The 24,059-nt window shown below is 37.8% G+C and overlaps 1 protein-coding gene across 1 annotated transcript in view; it reads left to right on the top strand.

Moving 5' to 3' along the window:
* LOC136857786 (microtubule-associated protein futsch) overlaps positions 1-24,059 on the top strand; it is a 468,803-nt gene that overhangs the window by 258,325 nt on the left and 186,419 nt on the right. Inside the window, exon 10 of the mRNA XM_067136704.2 lies at positions 8,532-8,688. Within this exon, the coding sequence (XP_066992805.2) occupies positions 8,532-8,688 (157 nt within the window). The remainder of the gene's footprint in view (positions 1-8,531; positions 8,689-24,059) is intronic.

The raw sequence follows: 24,059 nt of genomic DNA, 5'->3' as shown, positions 1-24,059 counted from the left end.
TTGAAATGTCCCAGAAAATGGCTGCCTGATTCTTACTACGTATATACATAGTTATAACATATAAATACACAAAATCCTTATTTAAACCTATATAACCCAGAAATTTACAGTATGATACTAAAAATTAATTACGGCATGATAACAACATAATTGCCTCAGTATTTTCTTACATGATACAGTGTTACACATTTGTCGTCGTCGTCGTCATCATCATCATCATCATCATCATCATAGAACCCCTCCAGCATGCCAAGTAGAGTAGTTGAACGAGTCTTTGCTATCGTTGTCTGTCCAGAAATGCCTTCTGTCCCGCCACAGACTCTCAGTTCCCTCCTCTTCTCTCCACACCCTCTGTCAGTTGGTGTAGCCATCACTTTTCATGTTACGTGGCCCGTTTGTATCACCTGCGTTCTCTGACTACGGAGTCCAGCTCTCGAATGACCTGCTCCCGCAGTTGAGATGCAAGACGTGTTGCTACAAGGAAGTGGAGTGGGGAAATGGGCGGGAGTTTGTGGGAGAATGGGAGTGTGTGGAATAATGAAGGGGGTGACTGAAACAGAGTGTAATGATTGTGAGTTCTTATGTTCCTGTTTTTTACTACAAATGATCGGAATAAAAGTTTCCCATATTACGTTCTTTTTTCATTTGTCTCATGTAAGTTGAGGGCTGGGTTCTTATATTGATTCATACTGATGTAAAAATTCTCTAAAATGTTGAGTAATGGACCTTTTCGTTCACGTTGTAGAATTTTTAGATCTTGATCTATTGTAGTATAATTGTGATTATAGTCTTTGTGATGGTTACTTATGGCAGAGAAATGATTATATTTTAAAGCGTTGTGATGTTCTATATATCTTTGAGGAATTTCCTACCAGTTTGTCCTACTAAGCCAACAGTATACAGTTACCGGTTGAACCACACCAAAGGACAACGAAAACATTGAAACAGAGAGACCTGCCGCTCAAGACTGTTTTAACAATTGACATTTCACAGTTTTTTAACTTTCGTGTTGTTTTTTTTTTTTTTACTTTTAAACTAACATTTCATTTTGTGTGTTTCCTATGTTCTTAATTCATTATACATGTCTTACTGAGGATGACCCAATGCTGGGTCGAAACATGTCTATTTATGTGTGAAGTTTTGTCTTCATTGTACATAAAATATATAGTATTGACTAGGAGGATTAAAATAGTTTTGTACAATTTTGTAAGAATTTTCACGTGGCAAATGATTACAAAATGGCACACTCTCTTGAGATTCATGATGACTGCGACAAGATTTTCTGAAATTCTACCTCCTGGCTACGATGAAGAATGGATGACCTGGAAGTCCCTGAATAGACTGAGATCTGGAGTTGGCAGATCCAAGGTTAATTTGGCAAGATGGGGCTACATAGATCAAGAAAAAATCCAATGTGACTGCGGAGAAGACCAGACCGTCCAACATATGCTCTAGTGTCGTCTATGTCCAGCCTCCTGCACAGAAGATGAACTATATCAAGCATCAAAAAATGCATTGGAAGTGGCCAAGTTTTGGGCAAACGTAATATAGTAATTATAACTGTGTACAACATGTATGTTTCTGATACAAGAATAATAATAATAATCAATATCTGCAATAACAATTCAGTAGAAGGGGTCTATGCTTCTACTAGTTTACAATGTGTGGTGAAGCAGAGCTGGTTACAATGTAATTTTCTGATCCACAGGAAATTAATTGATTCCACAGGACAACAGATTAAAGGGATGAAATCTGTCCAAAGACTATCCTACAGAGAAGGTTGATTATTAAAGTAAGTAACAACGACATCACAAGCTTATCGCTCGACATCTCCGTTAACATGAGATTACAATCTGAGCAGAGAGATAACTAGAAGTTTAGAGATACCAGTCCTGAGATAAACTGACATAAGTCTTTCCTCAACTTTACAATGTTTTGTCATTAGATAATATAAATGAAAAGAATAGCTACACACTTAGAAATGGGGAAACAAAGGGGAATGAGAAGGGGGTAAGGATAGGTAGGGCAAGGAAGTTAGAAGTAGGAACTTGCCAAGAAGTCTGCTCGAAAGTAAGGTGATTCACTACTTTAAACAAGGGCTTCCTTAATACTCAACACTGTAATGGAAATTTCCAAAGTGTAAGACACAACACCTTTTATCTCTAGCCTTACGTTGAAAATTGGAACCACTGTGCATAATTACAGAGCCCAAATAATTCCCAAAGGTCTGGAATCGTAATGGTTAGTAAATAGGTAGTCATTGACGGAAGGAAGGTGGTGGAGGAGTACGAAATTTTAAATATCTATTTTTGTCTCTCATAAGCTTATCTCATATTGCTATTAGCGGGATGCCAAGGAGAACCAGCTTACTCATCAAATGCAGTGATAAATCTTGTCAACCAGGAACTGCCCACTGGAGAACAATGCAGGGTTATATACAAGGTATCCGGGTTAAAGGTATAATAATATAAAATGTAATAATTTGAGAAGTAGTGGAGATATTTACTTGCGGTTTGTTTCTACAAGTAGGGTAACTCAAAATATTTGTTTACATACCTAATAAACCTTGATATGCGCACCATTAGTGGCGCAACAGACATCACGAGCGATAAGCTTGTTCTGCAGCATTGTAGGCATAACATTTGCAATAGCTGCACGAAAGCGATGACGCAGATCTGGTAGATCACGAACTAGTGTCTGGTACACTTGATTCTTGACAAACCCCCACAGGAAAAATCAAGTGGCGTGATGTCATGCTTCTAGGGGGCCAAGAAATTGATGGACTACCTCTCCCAATCCAGCGATCTGGGAACTCACGATTCAAGAAATCCCTCACAACTTCTGCATAATGGCATGATGCACATCTTGCTGAAAGATTACGTCATCAGGAAGTTGTGGTACAACATACTGCTCCAACATGTGTTCCATTAACTGTAGACTCCGCAAAGAAGAATGGGCCAATAACCCTGTCCTTCAACAATCCACACCACACATTCACTTTCGGAGAATCCCATTCCAACTCTATCACAACGTGGATGGGTTCAGATCCCCATATGCAACAATTATGCGTGTTTACCGTGCCGGAAATATGGAATGTAGCCTCGTCCGAGAAACATACCGAATCGAGGAATGTCTCATTTCCATCAGTTTTGGCCAGAATAGTCTCCGCGAATGCCTTCCGTAGCGGCCTGTCCTGAGGTTTGATTTTCTGACGAAGCTGCTGTTTGTACCCCCATAGGCGCAACCTTTTATGGGCGACATCGTGTACTGTCGAACGAGGTAACTGTAACTGCCTACTTGCTTGTCGAATTGACTTATGAGGGCTCCGCTTGAAGGACTCGCGGATTAAATCAACAGTAGCCTCTGAAACTGCGTGCTTGGCGTGGTGGCCCGACATCGACAAGGTCCCAGATTCTCGAAGGCGCCTGTCCCATTTCATAATTGTTACGTAAGTGTTTCACCCTACGGGTCAGCATGACCACAGTATTTTTCCCAACTAGTCAGTTACATATCTCAGGGTATTCATGCCTCCAGAAAAATGGTTAATTTTTCCATGTTTTGGTTTAACGTGCGTTCAAAGAGAAAATAATTACACCATATGCGGTCCAGCATTACGTAATTCAACGCTCAGTAGTGGATTTGCGTACGCAAACCTCAGTCAACCCTTCGACAAACACATCTGCTTAACGAGAACCTTACTCACTAAGTATAACTACAGACTATCATTACAAATGAAAACTCATTCCATTCTATAAAAAAAATCAATCAAGAAACACATTTATTAAATTATCAAGACTTGCGAAAGAAATGGTTAATGTCAAATATTGCTCATGATCTTCCAATTGTCAACCTAATAAATAAATATTCTAAGTCAGCGCTGGCTTATTCCTAAACTAAGTTTTCATATCTTAACATTCTGGGTCGCGTATTCCTGAAATGAATTGTTGCTTTGTTTCATCTTCCTATTAAAATTTACATCTGGTCATTTAAGTATACAGTATATCATAGTCTTCTGATCACGGTCAAAATTCGGTATATCAGTAAATTATTCCATCACTCACGGTGATAATTATACACCCTCATCAAAAATACAATCATTACATTGTTCAAATTATCGTGGAAATGAACTGAATATGAATAAAAGTGTTCTGAATCCTAATATCAGTGACCTAAGTTACATTGAAAATTATCTGAGTTCGTTGGTGCAGACTACAGTGAAGAAAATGAAATATTGAATGACGCACTAAGCTTCTCGGTCCAATTGCCACTTAAGTATGGCTCCTAGCTAAATATTCACTCTAATAATATTTCAGATTAACAAAGCATCGATGATATCCTACGTAAATCTCAAATAATTTCCCTACTCTAGCTATATAATTTCTTATGTAACGTATTCCAGTTCAATATGCACGTAGCCAATAAGCATTTTTTTCATATATGGATGTGCAAGTGCCTACATTAAGATATTTCAACACTACGTTACCATACTAGTTACATCCTAGTTTGATCTTCCACGCCATTAACATTCATTCAGAATGCGACACAGTCATGCATTCATATACCCATCGCCGGTTGTTATAATAGTCAAACCACTTTCACACTTCATTAAAATATGCGTAATTTTATTGTCCATACCTTGCTATAGTTCCTCCCTGGGGCATACTTATATTCCGTAGTCGCTTTACTTGTGCTCCTATATCGCACATTTTATATATATATATACACGTTTTACTTCCTGTTAATCTGCGCAATAATACATTTAAAGTATCATATATACTTCATTATTTCATTACTAACCTTCGTTTCAACCCATATTTAATTCATTTAACATCTGTAATCATCGCGTTTAACCTCCAATATTAATTAAACACAACGATATGTATCACTCCAATAGCGCAGAATTCGTTCCTCAAAACGCATTTTGTCATACAATTTAACATATAACCCCAAATTCAGTATGTATTTTTTTAAAAATATAATAACACAGCAAAGAGTATGGTAATTTAACTTAACCAATTCAAACATGCGTCCCTCTGTGACGTAAACTGGGTTTGACTGGTATTACATCACTCATGGATCTTTCTAACTAACCGGGATTCTATGAAACATATGTTACTTTACAATGGCGAAAAATGAAAGTATCCTCCTATTCAATACATCATATATTCCGTCATTAGACGGAGTAAACAAGTTCAGACATGTTTCGGCTCGTTTGAGCCATCTTCAGTGAAAAAATTAGGGGGGTTGGAATAATTATTTACATAATATGAGTTGAAAAAATGCTAAAAAACATAATGAAAGCGTAAATGAAAAAACAAACAAAAGAGAGCCTAGACGGAAACAAAATAGCACAAAATATACAATATTTACATCAATATGGAGAGCAAAACAACTTATTGCGACAAAATTCAGTGAAACAGGTGTTAATTTGAAATAATAATTGATACTAAAAACTGCGTTAACCTAAGAAACAAGGGAATGAGAAAACAAATGATGCAGATGGAAATGAATAATAGTAGCACATGGTGGGCTTGTGGACCTCATAGTTTACAAATTATTAGTTTATAAAAACGACAAAATAGTTTGAAATCGCTGTCAAAATCCTAGTGGAAACCCATCACATCAAAATGGTCAGGAGGAGAGCGGGAGCAAACATTTTGAGAGAAACCAAGCCTGAATTAACCTGCAGGCGAAAAGCCTGTGATAAGGAGAAAAAAACACCTTAAATTTAAGGCTTCAGAAATAGCAGCATTCTTAATATCTTCACAATCTAGCGGTCCCTTTCTTCATTATTGTTTCATAATGTTGGCTGGTGTTTTGCCTTATTATGAAGAAAGGGACCGCTAGATTGAGAAGATATTAAGAATGCTGCTATTTCTGAAGCCTTAAATTTAAGGTGTTTTTTTCTCCTTATCACAGGCTTTTCGCCTGCAGGTTAATTCAGGCTTGGTTTCTCTCAAAATGTTTGCTCCCGCTCTCCTCCTGACCATTTTGATGTGATGGGTTTCCACTAGGATTTTGACAGCGATTTCAAACTATTTTGTCTTATCCTTACGAGGTCAATTTTTTAAGTCAGTTTTTATAATAATCCGATTGACCCTTCTTATTTTTTTAAAACAATTCTATCGATTCTACACCATTGTACACCACCTTCATAGTGGTAGGTTTAAGTTAGTCATGGCCTTCTGACATATATAAGTATCGATATCCTACTACACATTTCTTTGCCTTGGCTGGCCTCTATCTTCCGTAGGCGCCATTTTGTAATACGTCCAGTAAATGCATCGGGTACAGTGTGAACATAATCAATTGGTAACAGTCCATACTCACGCCAAAATCTACGTTGTACTAGTGTAACGGATTTTATCTCCGTGAGCGAAAGCACACAGAACACCTTCTGCTGCGGAGTCCACATGGTTACTGGTGCGTTTCTCATGAACAATGCAGGTACATGTTTGCTTTGTACGTGCACGGAATGTTATGCACTCCTTTAAATGCTCGTGGGTGGGCTGACATGTTGATAATAAACGGTTTTAATTTATCACCAGCATTTATGTTGCGGCACAGAAGAACGGTTAGATGAAGAATGCTTAGATGTTCTTTACCATGCTTTCCTCCTTTGCATGGGTCGCACTTCAACGCAAGAGTCCTATGGGTTAGTAAATTATAGAAAAATGCAGAATCATCAGCGATGTAAACATCTTTGTCCTCATATCTTTTATCTTTCATCAACACTTTCCGATTCGCCTTTTATTTTATGAAGCTAAATCCCATGTTTCAAACCAAACCCCATAGAGCAACAGCCCCAAAGGGCCATGGCCTACCAAGTGATTGCTGCTCTGCCCAAAGGCCTATAGATTATGAGGTGCCATGTGGACAGCCCGACGAATCCTCTCAGCCGTTATTCTTGGCTTTCTAGACTGGAGCTGCCATCTCACCATCAGATAGCTCCTCAGTTGTTATCACGTAGACTGAGTGGACCTCAAACAAGCCCTCCTCCAAGTAAAAGTCCCTGACCTGGCTGGAAATCGAACCCGGAGCCTCTGGGTAAGAGGCAGGTAATAAATAGAGTCAAAGATGTTAAATTATACCACATGCTTATTTCACTTTTGCTCATGCTGCATTGTTCAAAAGCCTGCACAATTTCATATTTTGTAGCCATATTTCACAATATTTTATTTCCCACTCAACATTGCAACCCTTTGTCACTGGAGAATGAGGTAATTTCTTTTATTACTGTTTTCACCAGCAAGTGCAGAACCACAAGCACAATTTAAAAATAGCTGACAGCTCGATCTATTCTGTTCATAGAATAAAAAATAGAAGAAAGAAAAAATTAAATGAACTCTACATAATATAGTCAGTTTGCTTTTAATATCACCAAAAGATTATGTTACAGGAAGAAACTCTGTCTTTTCAATGAACAAAAGCACAGTCTGTTCACTTCTCACACAGAAAGCAATTTTAGACATATGCACAAAAGAAATCATGACCTAAGCAGCAATGCAAGAAGTGGTTTTATACTGCTCATGTCAGCAATAAATGGAAGTGTCAGATGAAGTCATACCATTAGGAATGACAGTTTAACAGCAATAAAAATGGCTCAATAAAGCTCTCTTCACCACAACATTGCAGTGCCATAACAGGTTAACCAACCCAAGGAATCTGTAAGATATTTGTAATAACTACTTCACATAAATTGATAGAAACAAGAGTATATAATGGTGCCAACAATATTTATTGCAAAAGACCCTTGCTATAATTTTTGTTGATCTTTTTTCACAAGGTTTCTCGGATTGAATTGTGTAAAATGGTCACACTAATATACAAATATTTACTGTAGTTAATGGAGTATTGAGAGTTACTCAGACAAAAAGATAGATACTGTTTTGCTAGCTTTTCATGCTGGGAATGTATGAATATCAATAATGGAAAAAGTAATGCACATTAACTCTCTCGGAATAACAGATCTCCGAGAAAGGGTTCTTGTTGTAATATAGACATTTTTCAAGGGACAGGAGAAAGTTCACACTATATCTCATACTCGCCATAGACTGAAGACAGGACCTGAGATAGCAGACATTAACTTATCCAAAAGACAAACAGAAAAGAACAGAGGGGCAAGGAAAAAACTACATGTATTACACCATGCTTTCTTCATAGACAAGCTCTTCTCATCAGTTTCGGTTCTTTTTGATGTATTTCTTGGACTCCAATGAGCTTGTTTCTGCTTCCCAGGTTCATCAGCAGGGATAAATGAGTATTTCCACTCATTGAGGGGTGTTTTTGGAAGATATTCACTTCTGATGTGGCTGGTGTAAGATAAAGAGAAACACAAGAAAAGAGCATCTGACCTATGATGAAACGGAAAAGCAGCAATGAACTCATTTAGGTTGAGAATTATTCAGTTTAGGAGATTTGGTTTCTGCTTGAAGGATAATTGTTTTATCCCATTAAAATAAACTGAAGGATATATAAAGTAATTGTATATAATTTATAATTCTGATTGATGTGTTTGTTTTGTTTCTTAGACTTCCTTACTGGAAAATCTGGAAGAAAATTTAAAGGTCTTTGATCGGAATGCTAAGCGTCGGGAAAATGAAGAACTGAGACGAAAAAGATTGGCTTATGTTGGTATCAGTCTGGACAATGTTCTTCCTAACAGAGATAAGGAAGACGTTAGTGGAGGTAAAGTGAAAGTTATATTCTAGTTATATTTTTGATACTAAGTCCTATTTCTAGAAATGGTATTTAGTCTTGAGACATTTATTAAAAAATTTACCTTAGTTAATATGTAATTTCATCCTGAGTGTTGTTTTACAGGTTATTTGGTCATTTATTTTGGAACATTTTCATTTAGTGCTTGTGAGGTTTCTCTACGTGGTTGCTGTAGAATAAGTAATAAGACAACCTTTTTATTTAAGTTATATAAGAAGCCTTTCAAAGTACAGTGAAACCTCATTAAGATGTTTCTGCTGGGAACAAGAAAAGGGAACGTGTTTAGTGAGAAAACGTACTACTGAAAACACGAATAAACACTATCCAAGAGGGATATGGAAAGACTTGTCGTGTATGTGTGGGTGCAGTGAAAGCTTTACCTACCATTTCTGAAGATGAGAGGAGAGTATTCAAAGGTGTAAAAAATGTAAGATAACAAATACAAAAACCTTTTTCACTGGGACTAAAAAAATTAACAAGAGTATTAAAAGGTGCAAAAAAACACCAGACAACAAATATGAAAACATTTGCAGCATAAAGGTATCAACATATTTTTGCAAATTACACTATTTCTCTAACAAATTAGTTGAAGTCTTATGTTTCAGACCAATGGATTACTAAACATTGTTTTAGTGAATTTGTGATGGTTTGAAAACTGTTGCCAACTGCAATTACTGCACATGTCTAGAACACGATTGGAAAATAGTTTCAAACCATCCTTGCAAGAACGCTGCCCAAACTCCCTAGAACACGTGATTGCACGCAGGAAAGACATTCAATAAATAGGGGCATGTTCTGAAGGAGCTATTTTGTTTTACATTACAGCTGTAGTCAACTAGCTGGTGATTTCTTGTTGTTACCTGTTCTTTGATTGACTTCTACAAAACATCATCATCATTTTACAGTTCCATTTTCCCGGGTACTGCTGGTGAGCCTCTTCCATTCCGTCTTATTGAGATACATTCTGTTGTTAATGACATTCTCCAGTGTCTTCCCCGATTTGAAATGTCCATCTTTACGATGTTCATCCAGTGGGTTCTTGGTCTTCTAACCACCTGTTTCCCTGCCACATGTCGCTCCAAGTTAACATATGCTGTCCTTGTTGGTTCCATCCTCATTACATGCCCAAACCACCTCAGTCTGGACATGCTGATCCGATCTAACAATCCCGGCTTCCTTCCTAACCACATCATTCCTCAACTTGTCCAGTTCGGTTTTTTGAATTGTGGACCTTAGGAACTTCATCTCAGATGCCTGCAACCTTGATGAGTCTTTCTTAGTGAGGGTGCAGGTTTCAATACCATAGGTTAAGATTGGTATGAAGTTCTGATTGAACATCACTGACTTTGATTTTGTTGGTACTTTGGAATGCCAGAGGAGTGTTCTTCTACAAAACATATAGGTTAAAATTAGGTTCCATGTAAATAAGAAATGAGAAGTGTATGTGGGAAATTTTAGCTAAAAATGTGAATGAACAGCAAGAAAAACTCGTTTCACTCCCGTACTCATTCGGATTCCCTCCTTCAACTTCTTGATACTGGAAGTTGTCCTCACGGCCGAATTGTGAAGTATACAACATGCTTTAATGGCATAAAGAATGTCAGGTATACTCCTCAATTTAATGTTATACAGCAGTGTTCGGTAGTACCCCTGCTTCAGCAGAGTTTCACACTAAAATTCCTCTGGTGTCCTGTTAGTTGCCCCCAATCTTTAAAAGGAGTCAGTAAATAAAAATAGTGTTTCATGTTCAAATATGAATCAGGGTCAGTAGATGACTAGTCAGTCTTTATGTGCGTACCATTGACAACACCAGAGAAACCATTCTCCCGAAATCTCCTCTCAATTTCTACTTTTTCATCTGGTTTTGCCCAAGTTATAATTTGAAACAGTGTTGTTGTTTGGGTCATTAATCCATAGATTGGTTTGATGCATTGCTCCTTGTGATCCTATCCTGTCCTAACCTCCTCATTTCTACATAACTACTACATCATACATCTATTCTAATCTGTTTGTCATATTCATACCTTGGTCTTCCTCTGCTGATTTTACCGCCTTACACTTCCCTCAGAATCTAACTGAACAAGACCTGTGTGTCTTAAGATGTGCACCATCATTCTGTCTCTTCATCTGACCAAATTTTGCCAAATCGTCTCTCTCAGTATCTCTTCATTTGTGATTCAATCTACGCATCTCGCCTTCAGTTTTCTTCTGTAACTCCACATTTTGAAAGCTTCTATTCTCTTTCTTTCTGAGCTCGTTATCAATGTTTCACTTCCATACAATGCCGCACTTCAGATGAAAGTCTTCAGAAATTTTTTTTCTTATACCAATATCAGTGTTCAAAGTGAGCAAATTTCTTTTTGTAAGAAAGACCTTCCTTGTGCTAGTCTGCATTTTATGTCCTCCCTTCTTCTGCCATTATTAGTTAGTCTTCTACCAGAGTAACAATATTCATCTACTTCCTTTAAGACTTAATTTCCTAATCTAATATTTCCGGCATCACCAGACTTCATTTGATTGCACTCCTTTACCTTTGTTTTGGATTTATTTATTTACATCTTGTGCATTTTCATCTTGTACATTTTTCATCTTGTAAGCTCGCCTGGTGGCCATGATCGTTAAGGCGTTGTAGTCTAAACTGTCTGACACCGTGGTTAGCCAGTTCGAGTCCCATTGGTTGAAAAAATTTTCACGATCAGAATTTTGGCCGGCAGGGTAGGGAGGTGGTGGTATACAATTTTTAATCACTAGATTGCATGCCAAAAGCTTGGATTAAATTCCAAACCTCTCCAGAGTGCTCATATAGAGTGAGGGCATATGATGCTGTTGATGATGATCTGTCCATCAGATGGGGATGTTAAGCCTTAAGCAGACTCCTTGTTGCTATTCGACAGGAGTAGGCTATGTGCTGGCCCCAGGTTTCACCCTCTCCCTTCCTACTATCATGTATCACGCCATTCATTTCATCTCATTAACTCCTCTGATGAGGTTGACGTCAGGAAGGGTATCTAGTCATAAAAACCCGTCGCGACATATTCATATTGCCTCATACCTGACCTCGTAGAGGAACGGGACAAGGGTTGGACGAACACATTTTCATCTTGTACCTCTTCACCAAGACACTGCCCACACCATTCGGCAATTTCTCCAGATCTTCTGCAGGCTCAGAATAACAATATCATTGGCAAATATCAGAGTTTTTATTTCCTCTCCTTGGATTGTGATTCCTTTTCCAGATTCCTGTTCGATTTCTTTATTGGTTCTATGTAGGCATTCAAAAGGAGAGGCAACAAACTGCAGCCTTGCCTCACTCCTTTCTGGATTGCTGCTGCTTTTTCATAGCATTCAATTCTTATCACTGCAGACTGATTTTTGTACAGAGTAGATAATTCTTCTTTCTTGGTATCCAATCGTGATCACCTTCAGAATCTCAAATAGCTTGGTGCAAACAACATTATTGAATGCTTTTTCTAGATGTACAAATGCCATGTATGTAGGCTTGTCTTTCTTAATTTAATCCTCTTAAGATCAGAGGTAAAGTCAGGATTGCTTCACCTGTTCCTACATTTCTTCTGAAGCCAAGTTGATCTCCTCCCAACTCAGTTTCAACGGGTCTTTCCATTCTCCTGTAAATAATACGTGTTAAATTTTTTGCAAGTGTGATATACTAAACTAATGGTGCAGTAGTTTTCACACTTTCTGCACCTGATTTCTTGAGAATAGATATATCATCTAAAGTCGGATGGCACTTCTCCTGTATCATACATCTTGCACAAATGGAATAACCTCCCCATGCTGGTATCTCCTAAGGCAGTCAGTAATTCTGAGGGTATGTAATCAATTCCAGGTGCCTTGTTCCTATTTAGGTCTTTCTAAGCTCTGTCGAATTCTGATCTCAAAATTGGATCTCATCTCATCAGCATCATCAGTTTCTTCTTGTTCCAGAACCTTATGTACTTCTTTTTCTTGATCAAATAGTTGAGTATGTTCCTGCCATCGTTCTGCCTTGTCTTCATTCCCTAGAGGTGGTTTTCCATCTGAACTCTTAATATTCATCCACATAATTTTCTTTTTTCCAAAGTTTTCCCTGATTTTCCTGTATGCAGCATCTACCTTTCCTACAGTCATACAACCTTCAACATCCTTGCACTTCTCTTTCAGCTATTGTTTGTTAGCCGACCTGCATTTTCTATCTACTTCATTCTTTAATCACCTGCATTCCTTGTTTCTCCTCCTAATTTTTTGCATTCTTGTATTTTTGCCATTCATTAATCATATTGAATATCTCCCAAGTTACCAACTGATTCTTACTTGATCTTACCTTTATTCCTAATGTTTCATCAGCAGCCCTACCGACCTCATTTTTTACGACTGTCCACTCTTCATCTATTATATTTCCTTCAGCCATTTCATTTAGTCCTTGTGCAACATGTTTCTTGAAACAATCCCTCATACTCTTTTCTTTCAAATTATCTAGGTTCCATCTTCGTGCATTCTTAAATTTCTTCAATTTCAGATGACATTTCATGATGACCACGTTGTGGTCAGAGTCCATGTCGTCTCCTGGGAACGTCTTGCAATTCAACAATCCAACACTTGGTTTCTGAATCTCTGCCTAATCATACTGAAGTCTATTTGATACCTTCCTGTGTCTACAGGTCTTGTCCACATGTGCAGCCATCGTTTGTGGTGTTTGAACCTCGTATTGGCAAGGACTAAATTATGATTGATGCAGAATTTAACCACCTCACTTCCTTTTGCATTCCTTCATCCCAGTCTAAATTCTTGTATGGTGTTACCTTCTCCTCCTTGGCCTACCACTGCATTAAAGTCTCCCATCACAATTACATTCTTATCTTCTATTACGGGCAGTATAATATTAAATTTCTCATCTCTTCATGTATTCTTTTGATTTCTTCATCATCTGCTCAACTAATAGGCATATAGACTTGCACTATTGTGGTGGGCATTGGTTTGGTGTGTATCTTGACAACAATAATTTGTTCACTATGCTGGTTGTTGTAGCTTACCCGCTGCCCTATTTTCTTATTCATTATTATTAAACCAACTCCTGCATTTCCTATGTTTGATTTTGTGTTGATAATCCTGTAGTTGGCTGACCAAAAATCCTGCTCTTCCTACTAACGTACTTCACTTATACCAACTATATCTAATTTTTGTCTATCCATTTCCCTCTTCAGATTCTCTAATCTACCACAACAATTCTAACTTGTAACATTCCACGCTCCAACTCACAGAATGTCAGTATTCACCTTCCTAATGATTGCCCCCTCTTGTGTAGTCCCCACCTGGAAAGCCGAATGGGGGACTATTTTACCTCTGAAATATTTTACCCAGGAGGAAGCCATCATCAGTACATCATTCATTCATACAGGGAGAGCTGCATGTCCTTGGAAGTTAGTTGCGGCTGTAGTTTTCTGTTGCTTTCAGAGGGTAGCAGTATTAACACAGCTAAGCCATGTTAAATATTAATACAAGGTCATATCAGTCAATCATCTAGACTGCCGCCCTGCAACTTCCGAAAGGCTGCCACTTCCCTTTCGACAAACCATTCGTTAATCTGGTCTCTCGACAGATACCCTTCCGATATGGTTGCTCCTATGGTTCGGGTATCTGTTTCATTGGGACATGCAAGCCTCCTCACCATGGCAATCATAAACTGCTAATAAAGAAAGTGATTTTCCTTATGATCTTAAATGAAGTCCTTGAACTTCAGTAACATAATCGAGAATAAAATGATCCAGAACAAGGATTATGCAGTAGTATCTATAGATTTTAAGAAGGCCTGTGATTCTATTGACAGGGAAATCTTAATGAGGATCTTGGAAGAATTTGGTGTGGATAACAAATTACGGAACCTGATTAAACAAACGATCAACAAGACTGTGTCGAAGGTGAAGTTCAGAGGGGAAACTTCAGATTACTTCGAAATTAAGATAGGAGTTAGACAAGGGGATAGGTTATCACCAATGTTCTTCAACTGTGTGTTGGAAAAGGTCATTAGAGAATGGGAAGGACAACTAAGAGACTTAGAGGGAGAGAAAGAACAATTCAGGGTTGGGGCACGGAATAAAGGGTTGAACTTCGATTGCCTTGCCTTTGCAGATGATCTGGCTTTCTTTATGAATAGTGTCGAATCAGCGAGTAGAAGAATCGGTATTCTTTGTGAAACTGCTATGAAGACTGGCTTGCACATCTCTTTTGAAAAAATCAAAATTTATGACAAACATCAAATTAGCTCCAAAAATCATGAACACAACAGGAGGGGGTAGAAAAAGTCAAGAGCTTCAAATATCTTGTTGAGATGATCCAGTCTAATGGCTTAGAACAGGAGGCAATCAAGGCAAGAATCAGACAGATGGAATTACCATACCGATTGACGAAAGATGTGTACAACAAAAAATTCATGAAGTCTTGAGAACAAAACTAAGGCACTATAACACCGTGATCAGACCATGAGTATATATATATATATGATGGTGGACAGCGAAGATTAAGACCTAACAAAGAGTTACACAAAGAGACTGAGGGAATTATAGAGTCGATGAAGAAGAGACGAATACAATTTTATGGAAATCTCCTATGTATGAATCAAGAAAGGCTGACTCGAAAACTCGTTGCACATTTCAAAAGGGGGAAAAAATTGTTCCCAGGTGGTTTATGGAGATACACGCTACATATAGAGAAAATGGGCATTAGTCATGAAGACATCCAAAGCAGGAACCAGTTTCGACAATTAGTTTCAGACTTCAGAGGCTCCAAGAATGAGGAAAGAAATCTTCAAAAGTGATTTTCTCAGAAGAAAGAAGGAAGCAGATAAGCCAACGAATGAAGCTATATGGGCAGAAGATCAAAGCCAGGGGAGGGAAAAGATGATCCAGGGTACCGTAGTTGTTACTTCGTAGTCCATAGTGGCCAAAATTGAACAGAAGAAGAAAGCCCTTATTGTAATGTTGAATTTATCAACATTTTGGAACGAAGAAATCTGATGGGTTACATACCATAGGTAAGTAAGACTTTGTTGTAGAGGCCCTACTTTTCCATTAACTCCCGACTGATACGGTATGCAAAGATTTGTGAAACTGCATAGTGTGCCCTTAAATTTTCTGCAACACCTCGACTGATACGTAAACATTAAATAAATTCATTATTGTACCTAGGAACTACAATTTTAAAATAATGTTCACTTTGTGGTTTCCTCCCTCCTTCAAATAATTCCAACAAGCCTAATTCATCGTTACTGGAATCTGGGATTTCATCACTTCTGGCATTACTCTCTGAACTAGTTGATATATCAGACATCCTGAAAAGTGCATGCAAATAATTGTTGCTCTCAGGTCATACAAAAGTAGATCTTTTATCAAGAATATTAATCAATCCAATTATCAATATACTTTATTATATTCAAGCTTAAATACAACTTAATTATTTATTGCACGATAAAGTATTACAAGCAGATATATAATATTACGCTATATTATCAGTGTGTTAATGTAGCACTTTGAATAGATTAAAAGGAAAAAGGATGAATTTACCATTTAATTTACTACGGACCAAATGAAGAGAAAAAAAATCATTGTATTACAGATCAGTGGACTCTACTCGTGCTCAAATATCCAAGACATCAAGGTACATGAGGAAGTTCAGTGAAATGACAATTAAGCAGTGGAGAAAGTTGTCAGAAGCACGCTGCATCAAAAATGAATCAAGTTGCACCACTGAATTAACTTAATGCGCATGCGTCTCGTGAGCGGTTGGTGGGGTTTGCTCTTCATTCGCAAATCTTTGTGATCGTCAGCTAACTATATGATAACAGTTTGAAACACTGCAAGAACACATGATCAGAAACAGTCCAAGTTGGAAGATTGTGCTGCAAGAACATGTAAATGATTTGTGCATGTGCATGATGATTGGAAAGATTTGGTAAATGTTGCAAGAACGAAGTTATAGAATGACACAAGTAAAAACAGGTAGGTGCGAGTTTCAACATTCATTCTACCTCTGCTATGCACTTGAAGATGCGGATGCCAGTTCTTACTGAAGGATTTTAATTTTGCATTCATTAGCAAATAATTTCACAACTTTTTCCCTTATTCGTAACTAGGCTATCACAAGGCAAATATGCACCACGCTAGTCAACTTCACACCAAGCTCGATAGCTGCAGTCGCTTAAGTGCGGCCAGTATCCAGTATTCGGGAGATAGTAGGTTCGAACCCCACTGTCGGCAACCCTGAAAATGGTTTTCCGTGGTTTCCCATTTTCACACCAGGCAAATGCTGGGGCTGTACCTTAATTAACGCCGCGGCCGCTTCCTTCCCACTCCTAGCCCTTTCCTGTCCCATCGTTGCCATAAGACCTATCTATGTCGGTGCGACTAAAAAAAAAAAAAAAGTCAACTTCACACAGTGTTATTAATGTGATTAATGTGTAGGTAGAATATCACATGATAAATATTCACTACCTTTCACTGTACCGCACAGCACAGAATAAATTTTTAACTTCTGAATGGAATGCAAAATACAAACACGAACAAACAGGCTCACCAGATTATTCATCAATGTCAATGCTAACTGGCAAGCAAAACTGAACATTCCTGAAGCTAATGGCTTGCTCATAAAATGCAACTTACTCTTTGAAGTTCAGGACTTCCAGCCCATTTCCTGTTATCACATAACTTTCCCCAACCTGATAAGGGCTGTTACCAGTGTTAGAAATCACTACTAAGTGGTAATACGAAAATTCTTGACGTGATAATGGAGGTTTTTTAAAATATAGATTTGATACAATGGGACTTTGAATTTACAAAATGTTAATGAGGAATGCATTAACAAGGTTTCACTGTAGTAATTTTTATTGGAATTTGGTGGTTACCAATCCTTGTAGATTCTGCTTATAATCTGTGTCCCTATAGTGTCAATAACATATTAAAGTAACACTTTAAGGTTTAGGGATGCACTTTTTCTCTATGCTCAGTGATCTTCTCTTTTATTATTTAATATGATTTACTCAAAATTAAGTTTTTATCAATACCCATGTACTGATTCAATCATTCTACCTTTTCATATATATGGCAACTTCCTGGTTTCTTATAATACACAGATGTGTACTTCTTGAAAACATTCAGAATGTTTCTGTTGCTATATTTGTCACTATCTTAAATTCTACTTTATTTCTTTCCTATCATCCTTATTATGAACCCCACTGTCTATGGTGATATTTCATCAACTGAAAGGTAGCTCTAAAATCAAATCCCTTGCCCTCCAGTTACAACGTTGGCAATGGGCTACCACCCTGTCACATAAAAATCAGGTTGGGTAAACAAACTATGAGAAAAAATCCAATGGAAGATTCCATCTGCCCCAGAGAAAAAGTGCAGCATCTGTAAGTATACATGATTTATGAGGATGGATTGAGAATCGAGTGAGTCGAGAGTGACTTCCACATTAAAAAGTGGTTCTAGAGAATGCCATGAAAACATTCCCTATACCTGACCTGCACACAGAAGCAGCTGTCACTGGTTGCTTGCAGCTGGCCATCAGAACGCAACTGCCATATGTACTGTCGGAATGTATCCAAGGACAAAGCAGCAGGTGTGAAAATTGGCTTCTCTGCAAGGACATTGTGCATATACATGGCCGATGTCAGTAATCTCAGTGTGTTAACACAGAATAAGAGCAAGAAGAGAAAGATTAATCAATTGAACTGGAAGGACAATGTTCACAAGCAATTGAGGGATAGTAGAAGCTATACATCAACATAAAGGTGTGTGTAGTGGAAGAAAACCAAGCTCGATAGCTGCAGTCGCATAAGTGCGGCCAGTATCCAGTATTCGGGAGATACTAGGTTCGAACCCCACTGTCGGCAGCCTTGAAAATGGTTTTCCATGGTTTCCAATTTTCACACCAAGCAAATGCTGGGGCTGTACCTTAATTAAGGCCACGGCCGCTTCCTTCCCACTCCTAGTCCTTTCCTGTCCCATCGTCGCCATAAGACCTATCTGTGTCGGTGCAACGTAAAGCAACTAGGAAAAAAAAAGTAGTGGAAGAAAAGCAGCATATTGTTTTATCAAGGAGAGTTATTACAGTTTTATATTTTGTTAGTGAGTTATGCAGCCGCTTACAGTTTAAATGAATTGTTTCATCCGTACAACTGGTAAAACAGGCTAGGCGAAAGCAGTACCAGTTTTTCCTTTATTATGATTGTCGCGTGCATGTGTTATTAGCAAAACTGTCTAAGGTTCGAAGATATGTCACTCATATTGACGAAGAAGAGACCGGAGGCAACTTGCATAATATTGTCGACCAGTAGGCCTAATGAAGTGAGTGTTATAGAACTCTTGAGCAAGAAGGCTTTGAACCTTGGCAATCCTTGCTAATAACTATTCCTCCTCAGAAGAGTACCAACTTTTCATATCAGAAGATTCAACATACTGGTGTGTGATATTTCAAGGAGACAGCTAAATAACAGACTGCAGCGTGATAACGTCTTTTTCACGCGCACAGCATAATGGCAGTAACTTATCTAAACATTAATGGTGAAGTGTTGCCACATAACATTGTTTCTATTTTAGGTGACTGTGTGTGTCTATTTAGATCTCTTTCTTACATTTTATATTGTACTCAGTTTTGGCATAAAGAAGTTCGTGAAACTATTGTTTCGTAAGTTGTGAACAATTGGGTAGAGTTCTCCATTTTGTCTGAAAATCATCTTGGTAATAACTCTTCCTCCCCAGAAGAGTGCCGACTTTTCATGTCAGAAGATTCAACTTATGGTGGAACATGTGAATTGACGGCAGCAGGCAAAATATCCCCATTCCGCTTTGAAGTTTATCGTGATCAAAAGTTATACTGGACATTTAGTGATGAAGCTAATACCGTAAAAAGATTGCAATTTACTGGTAATCTCTCTAACAGACATTTTGAAGCACTACATATGAATGTCTGTGCGAAGAAACAACTGCTTCATTCGTTGTTACAGAAGTTTCTGAAAAATGTCATACTCGATACTCAAATGCTACGAGAAAAATACAAAAAAATACAAAAAAAGCAGCAGACACATTTTTACAGAACAATCCTTCCGCACATACCATTCCTGCAAGTAAATACCAAAAGAAAAATTCCGAAGTCCATAGAGCAGCAGCAGGCACGTACCAGAAGAATAATCTCAAGGTTCACAGAGCTGCGGCACCGACATACTAGAAAAATAATCCCTAGTTTCATAGAGCAGTGGCAGCTACACACCAGCAAAATAATCGCGAATATCACAGGACAATTCAAGCGATATGAGCAACATCACCCTGGGGTACGAAAAGAAAGACGATTGCGTCCTTCTAAAATAAGTTTCGTTCCGGGATGTCTTATGATCCTGAAATTAATTACGAAGATAACAGCTTGATAATCATTGGTACAGTGATCCATAAATGCCAATTCTGCAATGCTCTCTAGTGGAAAGATGAAACACCGGACATGTGTTGCGATTCTGGCAAGATTCAGCTGCCACAACTCTAATCTCCCCCTGAACCATTGTACAGTTTTTTAATGGGTGGCCTTCCAGATCATGGTAATTTTTTTTGGATCGAATTAGAAAATATAGCAGCTGTTTATAAATGACATATTTTGGTACTAAACAAGTCATCCAACCCGGCTTTATGACAACTTTCAAAGTACAAGGTAAAATTTAGCATTCCATAGGCAGACTATTTCCAAATGCTCATCGAGATCCTGGATTTTTTCAGATTTACTTTGTTGGCGAAGATGAAAGAGAAGCACTCATACACTGTTCTAAGATACCAGATATTAAGCCGGCTTTGGTTAAAAAGTTGCAAAAAATGCTCAGTGATGTTAACTGTTATGTTAAGAACTTGAAAACAGCTCTTGAGAAGGTGTCTTCAGAATGTCAAGATTTTAAGGTAGTTATTCATGCGAACAGAAAGCCGGCTGATGCTCACAGAGGACGATATAATGCTCCAACATCTAATGAGGTTGCTTTAGTAATCGTTGGCGAACAATTTGAAAAATGAGATATAGTTATTCAGAGCCACAATGATAAACTCAAACGTATCACTGAAATTCATCCGTCTTATGATGCACTTAAACATCCTATGATGTTTCGTTATGGTGAAGATGGCTATTCAATAAATATTCCTCAACGTGATCCTCATAAAAATATTTTTTTTGAACAGAAAGGTATCAGCAGCGAGCTATTATGCCTTTCGAATAATGGTGCGAGAGGGCGAAGATAATTTACTCTTACATTTTGGTGCTTTTTTAAAATCAATATTTAGTTGATAACGTTCACATCTTACATTTCTTCTGAAAGTCGATGAATACATAACGTTGGTTCGGGGGCCTTCAAAAGAAAATGGTAAATAAAATAATATAACGGGACATAACTATGATGCGAGCGAAGCCGCAGGCAAAGCGCTAGTACATATATATGCGTAATTTGCTTTCTATAATAGTCAGTCAGATAATACATTTACTGTGTAACAAACTAGTTTATTACTATAATATTTGCTTCGGTTTAGGTCCAGATGTGCAGTCCCAAAGGTTTATTTTAAAGAAGGCTGTTCAAAGATTACTGTCCATGAAAAGGAGGTTATGTTTGATGAATTTTATTCACGTGACTACAATGGACTATCATTATTAGTAGGTTCATGCAAATTGTGGAGCACATGCGAAGACATGGTAGAAATACAGAAGCAACATCCAGAAGGAAAAGCATGTTCAATTATTATCTAACCTTGTTTAATCAAACGTCAGAAGTGCACATGAAAACGGTGTGCAGTACATTTGCAGCAACCTCTCACTGGTTGCAAATGGTTCAGAATAAGATTAACCCTCAAATGGTTAAACGACGATGCATCGCCCCTTTTGTACACGTTGTTGTGGTCAATGACGATACATCGACTGTTTTGCAGCCGTTCATTAGACATGCTCTCGTTATGCATAGTAACACACAAATGTGCTCTATGTAGTATCATTTTAAACAGCAGATTACAGTCTCTCTTTTTACTCTAGTTGCTAGGTTGTAGACTGTCATTTAAATGTACTGCACAGTCCTAAAATTCAGTCGTTAGGCTCGCTACCTTAACTGCGCAGTACAATATGGCGCCTTCTTGCGTCACGGTGTCGTTCTGTTGTACGCGCTGTTTTTATCAGTGTTTTGTGGAAATGGCGAGTAATTCAGTTTCAAGTCCCAAGAAATTTCGGTTCAAGTCCCATTCAGAAGATGTTGGATGAAATAATGAGTGACGCGAGTGATATGAGTGATAATGACAGTGACATTGACAGACTTCCTGGAAAACTTGGAATGTTTATGCATAATCTGGGGACCAACAAAAAAAAAGGGGGGAAGGACCCGGTATTTGTCCCCTGGTTGTAACTGTGCAGTTCACAGGGTGTGTTAACACAATTTACAGCACTTTTGGAGGCCTGAAAGGAGAGGAAGAAAAAAGGAGAGTGCAGTCTAGTTCTGGTAGCTCCTCTGAGTGACTTTGCATGGGCGTTCTAGTGCTTGTGTATGTATGTATGTATGTATGTATGTATGTGTGTGTGTATATATATATATATATATATATATATCATTATTTGTGTATGTAACATCTAAAGTGTTTATATTTTTTTGAAGTGCATAAAATTGTGCACAATATTGTGATTTGACTTTCTCGGGTAAGTCGAATATTTTAGTGTCTGGTATGGGCGCAAACATTTTGATATCATTTTGGAACATTTTTTTGGAAACTCAGGATGGCTGTAAAGGTATAATGAAAGGTACAAAACAAAAATATATTTATTTCAATAGCCTATGATATTATGATTTAATAAAATGTATTACACTGCATGATTTCCTTTTAAAACCTATTTTTAAGAATTTTTAGTGAAAGTATACAAAAATCCTGAATATCGCGACCGTAACAGTCGTTTACATAGACCATTTGAGGGTTAAAGGCAGAGTAGATATCCTATTGACATGCATGGGAAACATGCTAATGGACCAGATGCAGTGAATGATGATTTTAAAGTTTGAGACCACATTAACAGTTTTCCTAATCAGCCAAGCTACTGAAAATGAATATTTGAGCCCAGATTTCAGCCTTAGTAAATTAAGTTATTGAAAAAAGTAAATCCCCAGATCCCTGTTACTTGGCATTTTTATCAGGATATTTTTGCTTCTGATTTCAAGTTGAAATTTGGACTTCGTCTTTCAGATATATATAAGTATCGCAATCAGTTATACATCCAGTAGTAGCTGATACTGACATTGATAGATCCAAAATTCAAGCACAAAGTCACTTGCATCATGCCAGAGCAGACATTGCATACAAACCTATGAAATCTGATGGCGTTATAGCCAAGGTTAATAAAGATGTCGTTGTTTTGTGTATGTAGATTTTATCATGACCTACACTTCATACACAAGTGTTTACGACCAATTGTCCTCATACAGTTTCACAATTCATAATCTGGAAACTGGTGAAGCTACCATGCATCTGTGGCTTGAGTGTATAGCCATGTGAGGATCTGTAGAAGTAGTGTCCTGCCTGCTGAAATACATTACTGGTTTATTTCTGCCTCTAAATCCTCGAGGAGCGTAAACTATTTGTTTGGTTCACCCTCTGTGTAGATCAAAACAATAACTGGAAAGTAATTGCCGTATAACTTTATTTGATTCTAAAAGGGTAATCTCTGGAATTAATCCAAAGTTCCTTGTCCTAGGACATAGATTTTTGCCCTCTGGTAGAGACTTGCACTCTTCAAAAAGGAGAAATGACCTTCAAATGTAATGGTTCCAACTCAATGAAAATATTGTCCCCTTTTCTACCATCAAGGGGTAATGTGCCCCAAACTAGTCAGTGGATCCCAGGCATGCTCAGTATCTATCATAAAATTTATACCCTGGATTTTGGTGGGGAACATACATTTCTGTTATGGACAAGACAAGGTAAACTATCTCTATAAATGATGTTGGCAGTAGTATGATGTCAGATTTGAGGAAAATATTTATTCATTAAAACAAAGAAATGAAATAGACCGACAAAAATTTGTGACAAAAATACAAATTTAAAAGTTGACTCTATTTTATAGAATTCATCTTGGGGTTATCTTCACAATGAAACATGACAGTCGTGTGTTGAAACACACACTTAACCATTACACTCAAACCTAGAAAATTTTAACCCTTTAAAGACCTCGGGATCTCATGCTTGCATCACTCACTTGGCTATTTGTTAATTGATTTGACTTCCCTTGCCTGCTCACTTGACATTGCAGTAGGGTCCCTAAACTGGGCAAGTTGGCCATACGGTTAGGGCCGCGCA

This window comes from Anabrus simplex, chromosome 1 (assembly GCF_040414725.1).
Source record: "Anabrus simplex isolate iqAnaSimp1 chromosome 1, ASM4041472v1, whole genome shotgun sequence".
NCBI lineage: Eukaryota > Metazoa > Arthropoda > Insecta > Orthoptera > Tettigoniidae > Anabrus > Anabrus simplex.
This window is presented reverse-complemented; position numbering and strand designations above follow the sequence as displayed.